This window comes from Hippoglossus stenolepis, chromosome 20 (assembly GCF_022539355.2).
Source record: "Hippoglossus stenolepis isolate QCI-W04-F060 chromosome 20, HSTE1.2, whole genome shotgun sequence".
NCBI classification, from domain to species: Eukaryota; Metazoa; Chordata; class Actinopteri; order Pleuronectiformes; family Pleuronectidae; genus Hippoglossus; species Hippoglossus stenolepis.
The window spans coordinates 399,844-418,016 of record NC_061502.1 but is presented as its reverse complement, the minus strand read 5'-3'; the positions used below and the strand labels follow the sequence as shown (position 1 = coordinate 418,016).

The 18,173-nt window shown below is 40.0% G+C and overlaps 1 protein-coding gene across 1 annotated transcript in view; it reads right to left on the bottom strand.

Moving 5' to 3' along the window:
- Nucleotides 1-2,720: 2,720 nt before the first annotated feature.
- The window catches only part of mcm9 (minichromosome maintenance 9 homologous recombination repair factor), a 31,999-nt gene continuing 16,546 nt past the window's right edge, over nucleotides 2,721-18,173 (bottom strand). The window contains exons 4-15 of the mRNA XM_035144198.2: nucleotides 16,561-16,667; nucleotides 15,744-15,950; nucleotides 15,507-15,588; nucleotides 15,082-15,282; nucleotides 14,859-14,984; nucleotides 12,170-12,289; nucleotides 10,739-10,913; nucleotides 7,379-7,581; nucleotides 6,861-7,064; nucleotides 5,875-5,957; nucleotides 4,288-4,433; nucleotides 2,721-3,970 (exon numbers count right to left, since the gene is read on the bottom strand). Of these exons, the coding sequence (XP_035000089.2) occupies nucleotides 2,878-3,970; nucleotides 4,288-4,433; nucleotides 5,875-5,957; nucleotides 6,861-7,064; nucleotides 7,379-7,581; nucleotides 10,739-10,913; nucleotides 12,170-12,289; nucleotides 14,859-14,984; nucleotides 15,082-15,282; nucleotides 15,507-15,588; nucleotides 15,744-15,950; nucleotides 16,561-16,667 (2,747 nt within the window). The 3' untranslated portion in view covers nucleotides 2,721-2,877. The remainder of the gene's footprint in view (nucleotides 3,971-4,287; nucleotides 4,434-5,874; nucleotides 5,958-6,860; nucleotides 7,065-7,378; nucleotides 7,582-10,738; nucleotides 10,914-12,169; nucleotides 12,290-14,858; nucleotides 14,985-15,081; nucleotides 15,283-15,506; nucleotides 15,589-15,743; nucleotides 15,951-16,560; nucleotides 16,668-18,173) is intronic.

Genomic DNA, 18,173 nt, shown 5'->3' with positions numbered 1-18,173 from the left:
CTCTAATATACTTGTCTTCTTGCTGAGTTGTGCACCGGGGCCTCCCACTTCTCTTTCTACTCTGGTTAGAGCCTGTTTGTGCTGTTCTCTGAAGGGAGTAGTACACACCGTTGTAGGAAATTTCAGTTTCTTCGCAATTTCCGCATGGAATAGCCTTCATTTCTAAGAACAAGAATAGACTGGCGAGTTTCACATGAAAGTTCTCTTTTTCTGGCCATTTTGAGAGTATAATCGAACCCACAAATGTGATGCTCCAGATACTCAACTAGCTCAAAGGAAGGCCAGTTTTATAGCTTCTCTCACCAGCAAAACAGTTTTCAGCTGTGCTAACATCATTGCACAAGGGTTTTCAAGGGTTTTCTAATCATCCATTACTCTTCTAAGGCGATTAGCAAACACAATGTACCATTAGAACACCGGAGTGATAGTTGCTGGAAATGGGCCTCTATACACCTATGTAGATATTTCATTAAAAACCAGACGTTTCCACCTAGAATAGTCATTTACCACATTAACAATGTATAGAGTGTATTTCTGATTAATTTAATGTTATCTTCATTGAAAAAAAACAGTGCTTTTCTTTGAAAAATAAGGACATTTCTAAGTGACCCCAAACTTTTGAACGGTAGTGTATGTTTGTTTTGTTAATGCCATACTTTATATGGAGGTGAATTACAAAGCTTTTGTTTTGAAAAGTTGTGAACTTTAGTTAAATAAATAATTCATAATCTTACATAAACCACACAATTGAACAATAATAAAGAAAATTCAGTTTAATTTAATAGAAAATATTGACAATCAAATCTTCATTGCAGATAAACCAGGCAGGATGAAAACAAAGTTTTCTAACTTAACTGCACCATAGACTGTTTATAAAAAGCTCTGCACACAACATCAAGCACACAAACAATGAAAAACAATGGTGTATTATTTAACTGTTTTAGGGAAAAATCTAAAGCATTACCAAAGATTAAATTAACTGCCCATTCCAAACAGGCAGGTTTAGAAAGGGCACTACACTACTGTTAACCTAAATGTTAACATACAACAGGCATTTCCTGGAGGTGTTGTGTGTCCTGACACTGTCTCAGTGTGATTTAATTTCGTGACTAAAATCAGTCTGATTTATTATGTGGAACAAAAACCTGGCATCTACAATCAGTAATATTGCTATCAATGTCAGCCAATAATTAAAATAAAAAATTGTTTAAGAACAAAATAAATAATGTGGCATTATGGGAAAACAATAATGCACGTATGGATTGCATAGGAATATTTATCTTATTCTGTCTATGATACTGTTGTTTACTTTTATCTGTTAAGTCAGGCTCTTTAATAATAATTCCAATGTGTGTCTGAGTGACTTTCACTTGTCCTGATTTGTCTCCATCTATTCAGCAAGTTGGACTTCTGTAACAGGAGTAATTTATCCATGCTCTCAGACTTGTAGCACGAAAAAGTCTTTAAAGTAAATGAAAAAGATTGGCTTTTGGGTAATTGGACATCAATACAAAAGCATGGGCCTCTTTAATTAATGCTTTTCTTACAGCTTTAAATCTCCATGTGGTCTGTCACTGTTTAAGGAGAGAAAAATAACCCTCAAGTTGATATTGGACGTCAGTGTCAAGGAAAGGTGTTAATGGCTTCTAGGCAACATGGATGGATGCAGTGGTGGGTCTAAAGGTCCCAGTTCGGATAAATAATGATCTACCAGCTTGGGTAGTAATTCTGCTGGACCAGGACATCCAACCGCAGTGAAATGATGCTTCTGTAGAAACTTTCAACTGGCAAAATAAATAATTAATGACATATTTCTTAACCATTTTAAGCTTTTACAATAATTTAAAAAAAATACTCTTAACGCAAAAATATTCTTACATCTGATATGGTCCCAGTTATGTTTTCTCCAGCTGTCACGGTGGAGCTGATTTTATGTAGAGCCGCTGTGTGTGCCTGTTGAGTACTATTTGTGCATTTGTTTGAGGACATATTTTGTCATTACACTTTTCAGGTCTATAAGGAAGCGGGTTAATGACTACTGAGCACTCATGGGTCAGAACATCACGAATATTCTTAGAGATTAAATACAACAGCAGGATGAACACCTGAACTTCTGGAACAATTGAAGAAGTTTATTGTCAGGGTAAGGGAGGTAACTAAATCTGAGTAAATTACTATTGTCCCAACCCATTTTGACATGGGCCTATGATTTCAAAGTTTGCCTCGGTTTGAAAACTCTTGGTCCCAGTCAGTGTCAAGAACATCATTGCTAAACTCAACCGAGTCAAACAGGGACAGTCCAGAGAATGGACCCTTAGAATCATGAACAATACTTGGTGGAGGGCCCATCTTAAAACACCTTCTCTTCTTCACATTGACTGTGCTTTCATACTCAAGATCATCATTCATCACTCTCTTTGCAGCATGTACAGTCTCCGTCTGCTTTGCTTTGCAATTTGTTCTAGTTAGTGACTCTGTCCCTTGCTTTCTTTTAAACAAACATTTTCCCACTTCTGTGGGAGGATTTGTTTCCACTTGCATTAGAGCAGTGGTCGTGGGTTTAGTTGTGCAGGTGAAAGAGAATCTTGAGAGTTTAGCAAGAGTTGAAGAGGGTATAGTGGACTTTGTGTGGACTGGATGGAATGGTGTGGAATCATTGATTTGAGTGCTTGCATTTAAATGTGGGCTGCCAGTAAAGTCATCTTCTATAGTCATATCACTATTGTTGTCTCTGGTTCTTTGTTGCTGACACAGTTTTTCTGAATCATTCCTCTTCTTTATTCTACCAACCCTTTTGCCTTGGGCAGATTTTTCCTTTCCCAAAGAAAAAACATTCCTATCCAGCTCGACTGATGTGAAACAAGTACTATCTTCTGACTAACACTCAGCCACCTCACTTTTTCTACTGCACCTACCTTGCACAAGACTTTGGAACTGATTCAGTTTTTTCTTTCTTTCATTCTTCTCTGTGTCTGTAGGTGGTCTGGCTAACTCATCATGCCTAACTAATTTCTGTTTACCTATTCTGCTGCCTGTGTAGTCATGGAGATCTCTGCTGCCCAAGTTATATTCAGTTTGAAACTCTGCACTGACATTTGAGCTGGCAGTGTTGTTGTGATGTAATGTAAAATCTAACAATTCTTTAGTTGTGTCAGCTTCAGATGAAATCTTTTCCCTTTGAGCAGTGAAGATGTTCTTAGTCTCAGTCTGATTTATTTTGTCTTCTTTCTCAAATCTCCTTCGTTTGCCACAGGACTGATTCTTGTGCATTAGGTAATTAGAAGGCAGGTTTTTACCTGATGACATTATGCTGCTTCTGTGGGAATCTGAAGTCGCATTTAAAACATGACTCACATTTTTACCTCTACCGTCTGAGAACACCACACTGTCTCCATGTCCCTGTCCTTCCACTTTGTTACACTGCAGATTATTTGACTCCTGCTCTCCGAGTCTTCTGTCTCTCAGATTCTTGGAGACCCTCTGAAACACACACCCCAATGACTTTGAATGTTGGTCATCTTTCTGTCTTTCAGGCTGATGTACCTCTTGGCAAATGGAGCTTTTTTCTTTGATGTATTCATTTTTCTCCGTTTTTTTGTTTTCTTCTTTGGATGCAGTGGTAACAGTTCCTTCATGGGTCAATGTTGAGCCTATGTTTTTTTGAAAGTCCTCCTCAGTTTGACAGGTTGGTTGTTTAATTGCAGTAGTTGTTTTTACCCCAATTGAGTTTGGTTTTCTGTTCAGGTTTTCTTGAGTTGATGTTAATGTTGGGGTCAGATCATCTGGTGACCCTGATGAAGTGATGGAGTGGAACCAGTCCAAGCCACTCTCCACCGTGGCATCCCCCTTGTAGACACTGGTCATGCCATGGACGTGTGTTTGGTTGTGGGTGTTTGTGTCCCCGGGGTGATGCTGGTAATGAGCAGTATGTGAATCAAACTGGGAGGCATCTGAGGTGTAGCTTTTTAGCCTAATGAATAGAGAAAACACACATGAACTACTGAGGTGTAGGAAGGAACCCTGATACAATTATCTTTTAGGAAACTCAGAGGTCACATAAGACATATTAAACAAGCAAGCCCAGATGCATCATGAAATGTATATCACAGTTTGCTGCGGAAGTAATGAGAAGAGAAAATATGGTCATTTAAATTAATGTTTAATGCTCATCAAATTCAACAAATCAGCAAAAGCAAAAGAGTGGGTGATATTAAAATATTTTTGGTACAAGTAGTTTAAAATTTCACACTCTGACACTACAAATGTAGCAAGCAGTCAGTTACTCACCTGGCCAGTCTATCCATCTCCTTCTGAAGGAGCAGTGGCAGGTTCAGCCCTTCCAGTAGTACCTGAGACTGAGCTTCATACTGCTGACCAGGGTCCTCAGGGAATGAGGTCAGTAGTGCATTTACATTACCTAGCAGAGCACCGCCCTAAGAGAGGAAAGTTGTTACTGACTGCCAATGAGTACTACAAGCAATTCTTCTAGTCCTAACCATGACCTACAAGAACATGATTCAAAGTCAAATTGAATGCCTTTTTAGACCTTTGTAGGACCACAATAAATGAAATTTAAGACCCAAAAACTATTTCTTTGATAGAGTAGAGAATCTATTTAAAACTATTAATAATCAAAATAACAACAACGGGATTGAATCCGAAACCCTGTGCGCAAGTGTAAGACGAAAACCTTACCACTGAGCTATGAATCTGCTCATAGTTTGAATGTGTGTGTGAATACAAAAAACACCATTGTCTTTCATTTGAAAACGCAGGCGCTCCTGGAAACGGCATTCAGCCAAACACACATGCAGTGATACCAACCTTTGCTAACACACACACACACAGCACGGCGCAAACAAGGATAAGTGTCCTAAGTAATTAGTAGCGCTTTTTGACATCTAGAGGATTATTATTATTACAGAGGAAACCGGATATAGTAATCACAGATATAGTGATCAACCGTTTATATGGATCAAAAAGCTTTGTCAGTAATTTACTGCTCCTTTCTGTGTCTCTATCATTCCCGCTGTGCAGTGCCAACCAAATCAAGCCGATTCGAGCTAAACCGAGTGCGCCCCGCCATCTTCTCTGACACATTAGTTGAGTTTACAAATTCTGTTGTTTTGACCCGGATGACACTGTTTGTGTGTGTGAGTGCATGTGTCGATGTAAGGAGTGTCAGCGTGAGAGACGGACTGAATTAATGTATGAATGCACAGCTATGAGTTAAGATTTTACTAATTTAAGAAAAGTATCTATCATTTTGTGGTGATCAGTGTTGATATTGTGGCGACGTTTTAACTGTAGCGGGTCAGAGATGTCAGCTGAGTCGGTGTGTGTCTTTGTGTGTGTGGGTGTTAGAAACTGCTATTACCCTTCCCTCAAGCTCTGGGACTATCATACAAAAGCCTGGGACAAACGTGATCAAAAAATGCGGTTTCCAATTATTATTATTATTATTAAGTTGTTACTATTTCAGTTAAGTTATTGTAACGTTAACTTGTAACATGGTTGTTTTAACCATTACTGTAACAAAAGTACTGTAACAGCTTGACACAAGCCAAAAAGTTTTGTTGAAAGTTGAAAGAAGAAAAGAGACAAAAGAACGTCAAAAGCCATTCACCTCCCATCTTTTCCCAACACCAACCCAAATGTTAATGTTGGGACTACTATCAGTATGTTTGTTTGATAATTTTAAAAATATTTAAGAGTGACAAATATACAAAAATAGAGGAAAACAGGAGGGGTAAAATCCTTCTTAATACATATATGTACATATTTTTCTCAGGGAGGCTAATATTAAACAATCATGCAAAATCTATTGATGATCAATTTTTGTTTAGCAAAGAAGCTTGTTTTTTTTCTCCTTACCTGCATTGAGCACTCCATGACAGAGACAGCCATGACAGCATCCTCTATGGTCACTGTCTCTCTGTACATAAGCCTGGCATGTGCTGCAATGTTAAAAACATTTGTGTGATCATATACATATGCTGGTTTTAGCTCTTACATTTAAAGAAATGAAACTAGTTGACTTAGGTTAGTTAGAGCACTTTTCACAATTCTTCTAATCCTCACCTCAAGAATCAAACATATTTCAGTCACATCACATTACACAGAACACAATAGTGTGCATTCAACAACAGTTGCAAGAATTTCCTGCTCCAACCTGGTGTTACCATCTGTATCAACTTATCCAATCACAAGTGGATAGCTCTAAATACAGGTGTGTATGCAACCAAGTAAAACTGAGATCCTACACTAAGAAACTACATTAAGAGGTGGTCTGGGATACATGGTTCCACATCTCTAACGCGCACGCACGCACCCACGTGGTTGGCAATAATTAGTGCAGTAGAACATAAAATGGATAATCTCCATCTTGTCCTATGTTCTGAAATGGGACAGCGTTTAGTTTAAAAAGGCATAGAGGTGGGAACGGTGTATAGCTCACCTGGTAGAGCTCCCGCCCCAACGAGGCCACACCTCACTTGCAGTGGCCTGGGTTCGATGCCGAACCGCGGCCCTTTGCTGCTTGATCTCCCCCACTTCCCCCCCACAGCCAGCTCCCTGTCCTATCAAAATTAAAGGCCATAAAAGCCCCCAAAATATACTCTTAACGTACTCTCAAGTTCATCCTGTATCGTTTATTACAAGGCCAAAACACTTGATGATGTGAAGGCGAACAACTGAGGTTATGTCCCTAACGTCCTCCTCAACACCTGCTAACATCCACTGGTATTCAGTAACTTAAATTGTGCAGAAGACCTTCAAACATACAAGGGATATTCACCATTTAGTCCAATATTCAAAAATGACTGATACTCAAAGAGATTTTGTCAAATTTCCATGCTCACCTTCAGCCAGTCGGCTTAGACTCTCCAGCATGCGGATGGTGGTGCGAGCAGCATTGCGGCCATCACTTTGTCTCTGCAGCTGGTAATAACGTGTCAGGATGCTGTTGGCCTCGTCAGACACCTGTGGCTGCAGGCGTTTAATCGCACAGAAGTAAGCCTTCATTTTGTCCATGGGCCACAGGCTGGAAGACTCAGCAGCTAGTCCTGAGAGAAAACAACACCACTGACATTTCATGATATTAAATGCTTTGAAATATCACTAAAAGTTTTTAAATGGAACTTTAGCAAAAACAATATGAATTATTATTATTATTATTCATTATTATCCTATTCAGTCAATTTTATCAGTGTTCCCCTGAAACAACATTCTTCAAATTTACAATTAATCTGTGTTCATGGGTATTTAAGATACATTTTAGAGCATATATTTTCTGTATTTACTAATATTATTTTTTCACTGATTGAATATTAAATATTTGACCGCTGTCGCATTTCATTTTTAAAAGCACAAGCTGTACCTCTGTCCTCCAGAATAAAAGAGGAGATGATGTGGTCCCACTCTGCATTTCTGGTGTCCAGCAGAACAAGGACCAGGTCAAAACGACTCAGCAGAGGACTGGCCAGAACTACATTCACAGACAGTGGCTCATTGGGATTGTACTGGCCTTTAGGGTTGGTAGCTGCCAGGATGGTGCAGCGAGTGTTCAGCTTACAAACCATACTTGAAGAAAGACAAGAGAATTTAGAGGAAAAATAGGTAAACATCTAGAAAAGAGTAGAAAACAGTCCATGTAAAAAACAGATTAGGCAAATACAGGATTTTCAGTTTTTCAGGATTATCAGTTTATCTCTACAATATAGTTGTGGAGCACTGGGCGAAGATAATGATTGTTTCTTGCCTAAAGTCTGTGTTGTCCGCCCTGAACAACATCTTGGCTGTGTAGAACACTGGCTGTATGTAGAATGTGGGGTTGGGAGGTATGTCGACTTTTTAAAATACATTAATATATTTTCAAAAGGGTACAGGATTAGGTAATCCTGTTTATATCAAGATAAAGCTGTGCTTGTGTTTACATATCTCCTGAGGAGAAGAGAAGAGTCTCCTCTATAACATACTACATGCAACCCCGCCCCCACTCTCCCTATGCATGTTCACACCACACCACAAGGTCCCCCACTGGCACCCCGTTCTCTTCACAGATGAGAGCAGGTTCCCACTGAGCACATGTGACAGGTGTGAAAGGATCTGGAGACACCTTCGTGAACCTTATGCTGCTAACATCATCCAGCATGACTGGTTTTGTGGTGGGTCAGTGATGGTCTGTGTAGGCATATCCTTTGAGGGTCGCACAGAGATCCATGTCATAGCCAACGGTACCCTGACTGCTGTTAGGTAAATGGATGAAATCCTCAGAACGATTGTCAGACCTTAAGCTGGTGCAGTGGACCCTTGGTTCATCCTGGTGCAGGACAATGCCTGGTCTCATGAGGCCAGAGTGTGTAGGCAGTTCCTAGATGATGAAGGCATTGATGCCATTGACTGGCCCTCACGTTCCCTTGACCCGCCAAGTACCACTACAGACTGTCCAGGAACTCACTTATGCCCTGATCCAGGTCTGGGAGGAGATCCCCCAGGACACCATCCACTGACTCATCAGGAATACGTCCAGACGTTGTCGGGAGTACATACAGGGACCCGGGGGCCTTACACACTACTGAGTCACATTATGCAAGTTGGATTAATCTGTGATTGAAATTTTTTACCTTGATTTTGTTGTGGTTTGAATCCAGTCCTGAATGTGTTAATGATTTAGATTTTCCATATACCGTTGTATGCCATTTTGTTCTCAACAAATAATACAATATATATCAGTAAAGATTTTTAACTTTTAAATAATTTGTTCATCAAGATTTGACTTATTAAGTCGTGGGAACGAGATAAATAACTTCAGAGATTCATATCTCATGACCACAGAGATATGAACCCTAACCCTGTCTCTGACTCTGAGGATACACTGTTATTGAAACTTTTGCAATTAATAGTCAAGAAAAACATATGGACCCCTATTCGTGCGCATTTAGTATTTTGGTGAAAGGATGTCTGGCGCATCTAGAAACACGTGAGATTGAGATGTACTGGGCGGGGGCATTAAAATTGTTTTATTTTTCCCCTATCCTTAAGAAGAGTGCACACTGCTCAAGACTATATTGTCACTTTAGGGGGGGCTGTCAGAAGGTAAAGCTGTAAACTTTCTATCTACCATTAAAAAATGTAAAAATTTGATAGGATACTAAAAGGGGGGAGAGTTCAAAGTAAATAAACTTGGAATCAAGTATGAGCGGGACCTCGCCTGGCAACAGCAGGGAAGTGACATTACCGCACTGAGGCCACTGCGTCCCAGCCAACGCACCTACAAAGATGCACTTGCTTGGGACTCAACGGAAAGGATGTTAGAGCATATTCCTCCATCTATCGGGTGGTGCTGTCGCACGATTTAGCTCCCCATCCTGTTCCTGTTCCCAGGTCGTTGGCTGTGACGTCGATGCCCATTCCTGATCCGTTGACACCTGTTCCCGGTCCTGTTCCTACGTCAATGATGACACCAGCTCTTTTCCTGGTCCCACGTCGGAGGTGATGTTGACGCCAGCCGCTGTTCCTTGTACCTCGGCAGCCGTGAGGCCGACCCAAGCCCCTGTTCCTGGTCCATCCTCGGCTGTGATGTCAACTCTTGATCTTGATCCTGTTTGTGATCCCATGTCGGTGGTAATGTCAAAGCCAGCCCCTGTTTGTGGTCCCACGTCGACGCCAGCCCCTGTTCCTGGTCCTCGGCGATGAGACAAACGTTCATTCCACTGGTCCCATCCTCCCTGCCGACACCTTCTGCTGCGGATTGGAAAAGTCGGAGCTTGCTCTGTTGAGAAGCATCAGTTCATCCATCTTGTTGGCCAGTGAGCGTACATTCCCCAGGTGGATTGACAGCATCGCAGTTCGAAAACCCCAGTGAAACATTCGATAGAAAAACGGTGGAAAAGTTTGAGCAGTGGCTGGTTGGAGGTTTGGGATTTTATCTCTGCTGAATGTGTTCAGAGAGGGAGAACTGAGAACTGAACAAACCAACAAAAACAGATAGAATAGGAGCGAAACACAGAGGCATTGGTCTGCGGCACCATCCAATCGAACAAGCACACACATAGTGCAAATGGACACACACTCCCAACTTCACTCATCTTTAATATTTGCTTTTGTGTGGTATTTCAAGACTCTCATCAGTTATATATGTTTAAAGTTTCAGTAAGGGGCCACTTAATGCAAAATAGCCAACTTCCTGTTTGGTCTAGCATATTGACCTAGGAGAGTTCTTTGTTCGTAATGATATGACACATGTCCCTACCGATTTTTGTATACGTCAGTCAATCGTGGTGCTAGGGCTGCTCTTTAGGGGGCGCTGTTCAGCTATTTTGCCACGCCCATTCCTTAAAATCATATGAATATCTTTGGGGGGGCTGTTGTTACACACATAATGTTTAAGGGAGATTTAACAATGTACACTGAAGTTACAGCAATTTTATGTGTCACAATGGCCAAAATGGCCACTAAATCCCAAATGTCAGAATTCCTGTTGCGTTAGTCAAATTGGTGTCAGGATACACGTGTGTACCGAATTTCGTGAAGATTGCCACGACCATTTCCAATTACTCCAGAATATATACATTTTCACCATGTCTGACAGCGAAGTTCAAGCCGTCACAAATGCAAGTCATTTGCATGAAAAATCTCACGAAAAGCAATAGGGCCTTCGCACTGTCAGTGCTCTGGCCCTAAATTGATGCTGCATTATTGCATAGAATAGAATACTTGAGTGTGTGGAAATGCATACCCAGCTTTGGCCACACTTATAGATTGTTGCTCCATAGCTTCATGAATGCTGATGCGGTCATGTTCCTTGATGCTGTTGAATTCATCGATGCAGCACAAACCACCATCTGACAGGACCAGAGCTCCTGCCTCCAGGTGCCAATCCCCTCCATCTTTCACTGCTGCAACAGTCAGTCCTTCAAAAAATGGCATTATGTGTCAACATATTTAGTTAATCCAGTGAAACGTAAACAGTTAGGTTAACACTTAGGGCAGAGTTAAAAAACCTCTGTGGTCCCTACAACTACCCTTAAACATGATACATACTATTTACATACTATACTAGTCATACTGTATGACTAATTTTGTTGAGCAAGTTGCAAGTTGCAAATTTCCCACTGTGTGACAAATAAATGATTATTTTGTCCGTCCTGATGATAAATATAAAATATTCATTAATTTTCTATTTTACCCCTTTAAATGCCACATTGTCTTTTCATGTTCACCTGATACAAGCATAGTTTCATATGAAAAACAAACAAAGCATTACTTTCCATATACCAAATACTAGGTGGAAATATATGTATATTATATTTTTGAGATTACCAAAGCCTTAGATATGTCGATGATTAGAAACACACACACATTCACACACACAGAAAGTTTAGCATGATGTAAATCATATAGAAAAAAAAAATCACAGCCAAATCAACGTTTCATTTGTTACATTCTATTTAGTGTTAGGCCTGCATGTACACATGCATGTTTGTGTGTGTGGTTGGATTGGTGATGGTGTGTGCATGTGTGTTAGAGATGGAGAGAGGAATTTTAACACAAACACACACACACACACACACACACACACACACACACACACACACACACACACACACACACACACACACACACACACACACACACACACACGCCTCAAATGCACCGCCTTCAAATGTAATACTTTCCAGAAAATGTATGGTCAATTTAGGAGAATTTGAGACCTTAAGTTTGTGGAGTTTAAATTTAAGACTTTTTAAGGAGCCGCAGGAACCGTCTTCAGTATGCAGAGATTCAGTTTTTACATATACAAATCACAGATAAGAAAACATTGGTGAATGTCAGAATCTTTGTAAAAACTGCGTAAGTGAGTAAGAACGGTTGGTGAATGAGGCCCATTAGGTTTATGGGTTTCATTATACACAAATAATGCCACTACAGGAAACATGGAAAATTATCTATTTAACCCATATGTCAAATATGGTAAAATTAACTTGTAGCCAGGACCTCAAAATGAAAACCAAAAATGTCTCCATTAATAATACAGATAATATGTATAGTAAGAGTGTATATATCTATACCTGGTAAAAAGAAACCCCTGATGACCAATGGCTAATGGCTTATAAGGCACTGCAAGCAGACTCTTTGAAACTGAGAGCTGACAGTGAACCGGCCTTACCTGCACTTGTTGAGCCAATGCCAGCTGTGAGTACAGAACGAGGCATGATCTTAGCAGCATACTTCAAGAATTGAGACTTCCCTGTGCCTGGGTCACCAACCAGCAGCATATGACACTCACCTAGAAAGGAAATAATTTACTCAGAGAGACAGTATTTCACAGACAACCAGTTTACCAATTACAAAACCAAACAAATGGCAAACACTTTCCATATTGTGGTGAAATTGGCACCACTCTTTTTGACTTTGATAGACAATGAATGATAACCCTCACGTTTGAAGTATTTTGATTTAGTTTCTGTTTGCTTCTTGTTGTAAATGTAAAGTGAACTGAAATTGCCACAGCCACACAGTTGAGTAGACAACATTATGAGGCTGAGCTAACCACAATAATTAGCATTCCAAACATACAAGCGCAGACGAAAACACAACTTCCTTGGCCAACATTCCCCTTTTGAAACCACATTTAAATGTTATAGATTTGCATTATTTGTATCTGCACCAGTGCATGAATTATTACCTCCCTCGAGGAGGTTATGCCTTCGTGTTTTGTCTGATTGTCTGTTAGTCAGTAGGATTACACAAAAACTGCAGGAAAGATTATGGTATGGGTCAGGAAAGAACACATATAGGTTGGTGCAGATCCAGATAAAAGGGTGGAATTTTCTTTACCATTGCGAGATAGGGTGCTCCATATTTTCATTGATATCTCAGAAAACTAGAGGGGCATATACAACCCCAGATCAGAAAAAGTTGGGACGGTATGTTACATTTAAAATTAAAACTGAGAACAGCGATTTATAAATGATCTTTCACCTGTATTACAATAAAAACAATACAAAAGCACATTATTTGTATTGTTTTTTTCAAAATAACCACTTATTTTAATTTTGATTCTTGCAAACTATTTCAAAAAGAGTTGGGACGGTAAAGCATTTAGCACTTTATAATGTTGCCATTCCTTTTCACAACACTTAAAAGATGTTTAGGGACTCAAGACACCAAGTGATGAAGTGTTTCAGGGGTCATTCTGTCCCATTCTTCCTGCAAACAAGTCTTAAGGTGTGCAACAGTACGGGGTCTCCGTTGTTGCATTTTGCGTTTCAAAATGCCCCACATATTCTCTATTGTGGCCAATTTGGGAAAGCAGGCAGGCCAGTCCAGCACCCCCACCCTCTTCTTCAGCAGCCATGCCTTTGTAATGTGTGCAGAATGTGGTTTTGCATTGTCTTGTTGCAATATGCATGGATGTCTCTGGAAAAGATGTCGTCTTGAAGGCAGCAGATGCTGCTCCAAAATCTATATGTACTTTTCGGCATTAATGGTGCATCACAGAAGTGTAAGTTACCTTTAACGAGGGCACGGACACAACCCCATACCATGACAGACCATGGCTTTTGGACTTGTTGCTGGTAACAGTCTGGATAGTCATTTGCATCTTTGGTCTGGAGTACACAGCCTACATTTCTTCCAAAAAAAGACCGTAAATACTGACTCGTCTGACCGCACCGAAATTTCTCCAGATTCCCTAAATCTTTTAATAATGTTATGCACCATAGAGGATGAAATATCCAAATCCCTTCCTATCCTTCATTGAGGAACACTGTTTTTAAACATTTCACTAATCTTCTCACACATTTGTTGGCCTATCTTTGCTCCTAAAGAGCTAGGCCTTTCCTGGATGCTACTTTTGTACCAAGTCATGATTACAATCACCTGTTGACATCACCTATTTCAAATCACTTCATTTTTTATCATTCTACCTGATACTAGCCCTAAATTTCCCCCGTCCCACCTTTTTGGGGAATGTGTTGCAGGCCTGAATGGCAGGAATGGATGTATATTAACAAATAAAATGAAGTTGACCAGACAAAACTTAAAATATTAAGGGAAAACTTAAATCACGCAGCAGATTTTGATGAACTAATTATTCAAGTTGAAAGTCTTTACTGATGTACATTGTATAATTTGATGAGAACAAAACGTAACAAGGGTCAATGGAAACCAAAATCATCAACCCACTGAGAGCATGATTCAAAACCACATAAAAAGTAAAAAATGGAAATCACAGGCTGATCCAACTCCGTGGATTTCATCACGGCAACTCATAATGAGACTCAGTAGAGTGTTTGCCTCCACAGAAACAGACTCCATGAGGGTGGCATGAGGGCCCGACGCCCTCTACTGGAACCTGTGCTTACTGCCCAGCACTGTGCACAAAAATTGGCAGGTCCGCCACTGACGCCCGTTCTCTTTACAGATAAGAGCATGTTCACACTGAGCACATGTGACAGGCATGAAAGAGTCTGGAGACGCCGTGGTGAACATTATGCTGCCTGTATCATCATCCAGCATGACCAGTTTAGCGGTGGGTCAGTGATGGTCTAGAATATTTAAATTGCACACACTCATAAATATCAGTCCTGAACATTCTCTGAAAGCACATTGCAGGATCTGTCCCCTGATCCTGATCTATACCAAAATGTAATGGGTTCTACACTGACCAATCCCACACACTTCCTCCAAGGTTCTGGTTAATCAGTCCAGTACTTTTTGCGTAATCCAGAAAACGAAACCAACAAACAAACGCAGATAAAAATATAAGCTCCTTGGCGGTAATAAAGTGAAGCTCTAAGTAAGCCCCTTTGCAGCCGCTTTAATTTAAACCACATTAGAAACAAGAGCAATACCCCTGATCTTGGTCCCAGAAGAATCTATCCTCTGCACTCCGCCAGCCAACACCATGGCCACTGCCAGTTTAATCACATACATGCCAAATACCTGTGGGCACAGGCTCAACAAGATCTGGTTTCTACCTAAAGAGAGGGGAGAGGATACAAATTTTAATCAAAATAAAACAAGAAATAAAAATATAGTAGGACTTTTGTTTTTCTAAGGGAAATTCTTACATACCAGCTATGGGATCATGTTTGTAATTATCCCAGAAAACAGCAAATTCTTGCTGAACATCCTTCATGAGCAGTGCAGCAGCAGTCTGGTTGTTGTTTACTTCTATATTGTTAGCTTTGAGGACCATCTCCACATCACTGCGAGTGCCCTCATAAAAGGGCTTCCAGCGCTGGCACATTACCCCATAGACGGTCACGTCATCTCCTGGGAGCACACAATACATGAGCATGCTGAACGCTGTCACGGTCAGTTGAAAATAAATATTGTGGTTTCTTTATTAATTGAATTTCTCACTGAATTTTACAATTTTACAATTCCATTACAATTTCTCCTTTATCAAAAGATTTTATCCAAAGTAACTCACATCGCGGACATACAACATAATGACACTGCCTTCAGAGCAAAGTGTCTCGGGTTACAGTTCTTACCAGATTTACAACTGTCGACCAGGTCATCCTCAAGAACCACCACCATAGAACGAGGAATACTGCCCACTGACAGCCTCTGCACCTTTGGTGCGGAAACAAGATTTACTTTGACAAAAAGGAAAATCCCGATTTTACATCCTGGGTATATTAAATTTGTTATCTTAAGAAAACAATAGTAGCAAAGATACATTTCCTTTTTAATTAGACAAATGGGGATTGTATGCATAATTGCCCTACTTGTTCTTGTATCTTGATCTCCTGATAGTCCTTGCAGGCTGAAGGCTCAGATCCTCCTGACAGACAGCTGAACTTGTATGAATTACAGCCATCAGGATTAGGGCAGTTCACAGGTGGGACAGAGGCATAGAACTGGTCAAAATCAGCCTGCATCGAGAAAACATGACGACACTTGTCGCACATGTAATCACGCTCGTATTCCAGAACCTATGAGAAGTAGATGTATAATTCAAAAGAAAAAACAAGAACATGGTCACACTCACCAAACATGAATTACTTAAAAAAATGTAATCTCAATTTTGTCAAAATGTATATTTCTTTATTGAGGCACATATCACCATATACTGTCAGGATAAAATATGGGCAAAAAGTACTCTGCAAATTAAATAAAACCAACTTGACCTGGAAAGCTACAAAAAAGTTGGGTACACTGACTTTTATATTACCAATTATGACTTACTGCATGAACAAGCATTTAAAACACACTTTCTAAGCCTTTTGAATTTAATGAAACATGGTAAGACAACTGACAAAAGATGAAAGAAACCAGATTGTTAGACTAGAACAAACACAGTTGCAGCAGTGTCTAAACCTTACTATGTTAAGTGCCTTGATATAATGTATATAATGATTTGGCACTATACAAATAAAATTGAATTGAAATTTAATTGAGATATAGAAGGAGTCACTATACACTAACAATAACAGAAGGCGCACCAATGCCAGCACACACATAAATATATATATATTGCCTCTCTAATGTTATTGGTTGCAAAAGTTAGAAGACGATCAGTGACGATCAGTTACCTACTGTTACCTTTGCAACACTGGTACGTATGATAGTACCAGTGACAGACAAAAAATGCCCTACGTCTCTTGACCTGGGAATGGTCTCTCTGGTTAGTTCTGGACAAACTGGTAAACCTAGACACACAATAGTCAGGGGGTCAGTAAAGAACAGAAAACTTGACAGGCAAATGTAATGAAAATGTTGTCATTTGTGGATTTGATATTGCATGAGCAGACGTGTATGCGGAAGATTGCCCAAATTGTTTATCTAAACCGGCAACTTTAGGTTTACGATTATTGCTCAGAGACTTTAACTTTATGGTATCTCTTTGCAAATGGTTGGGATCTCACACCTGGGGTCTCACTCTAGGGGTCTTCCACAGAGACATGAAGGTAGGATGTCTCCCACCCTGATAAGACATCAGGAGGGTAATAAATTCCTTTAAATACCCAATGGGGGGGGTTGTGAGTTATAAAAACACAGATTTCTCCTCTGTTCTTTGCTAATTTGTACATGTCATTCAGGTGATGTGTACTGTCAGTCCATCTGCAGATGCTGAATTAAACTTTGTGCTTGATTCACAGAAATTGTCACCACACAAATCAACAGCAAACAAACTTATCCAGTCTCCAATAAAATAAATCATTTGAATAAATCTTGAGGTTTATTTTACTCTATATTCCTTTTTTAAAGAACAAGCTATGCAATAGTTTTGTCTCACAACCACCCATTGTAAGACTTAGTGCATCTTTGGTGAACAACTGTCTGTGTTTTCATTTGTCATTTGGGATGCACTGATTGATTTGATCAGTCATGAAATCTACATTTGGTCTGTACACCTCTGTCTGTGAACGACACTGGGATCATTCTTAGGTGTGGGATTTTTTTGCCGTAATACATCTGAAATACCTCAAAAAATTGCTGAACCTTTTTTAGCTCCCTCCGTGATGTTACCTATTCTTCTAGCAAAGGTCTGCCGGCGCACTGCTGACTTATGATGTAGCATATGTGAGTAGACATAGAGTAACATTAATTAAATAGATCGCTTCATAGGTCCGCCCTATTGTCACAATACACAATGTAGATATTTGAGTCAACATCAGAACAATATCCAATATTACAATTAGAACAAGACTGAGAGGTGGAAGTGGGAGTGTAGGCACTGTATCTGTTTGTTTTCACTCATTTTAAATGTCAATTCATTAATCTTTGATAAATTTTGTCAGACAGTGTCATGATCAAATAACACAAATAATATCATTTACACCGTGTTTTTAGCCTAAAAGTCTACAGGAAGTGGCTAAGCTAGCGGACGTAAGCATGTCCGACGGTCTGTGACTGCACCTCGTAGGAAGATATCAGCGGACATTTAGGCCAAAAACTTGGTGTAAATGACACAATTTCGAGTCAAATATGAATGTTGGGGCTCGCGGACACTTTGATGACACCACACGAGCAGTATGGAGGCATGTTGTGTTTTTTCTTATGTTTTATTACGTCTGAAGAAGGACTCAGCATCGACTTCAATTGTAAGGGATTCTGCTGCAACAAAGTTTACCCCTGAAACTCCTTAAGTGTTTTGTGGACTCAAACACTTCACCAACCCCTCCATCGGCAAAGTGGTGAATAGGTAATGAGTG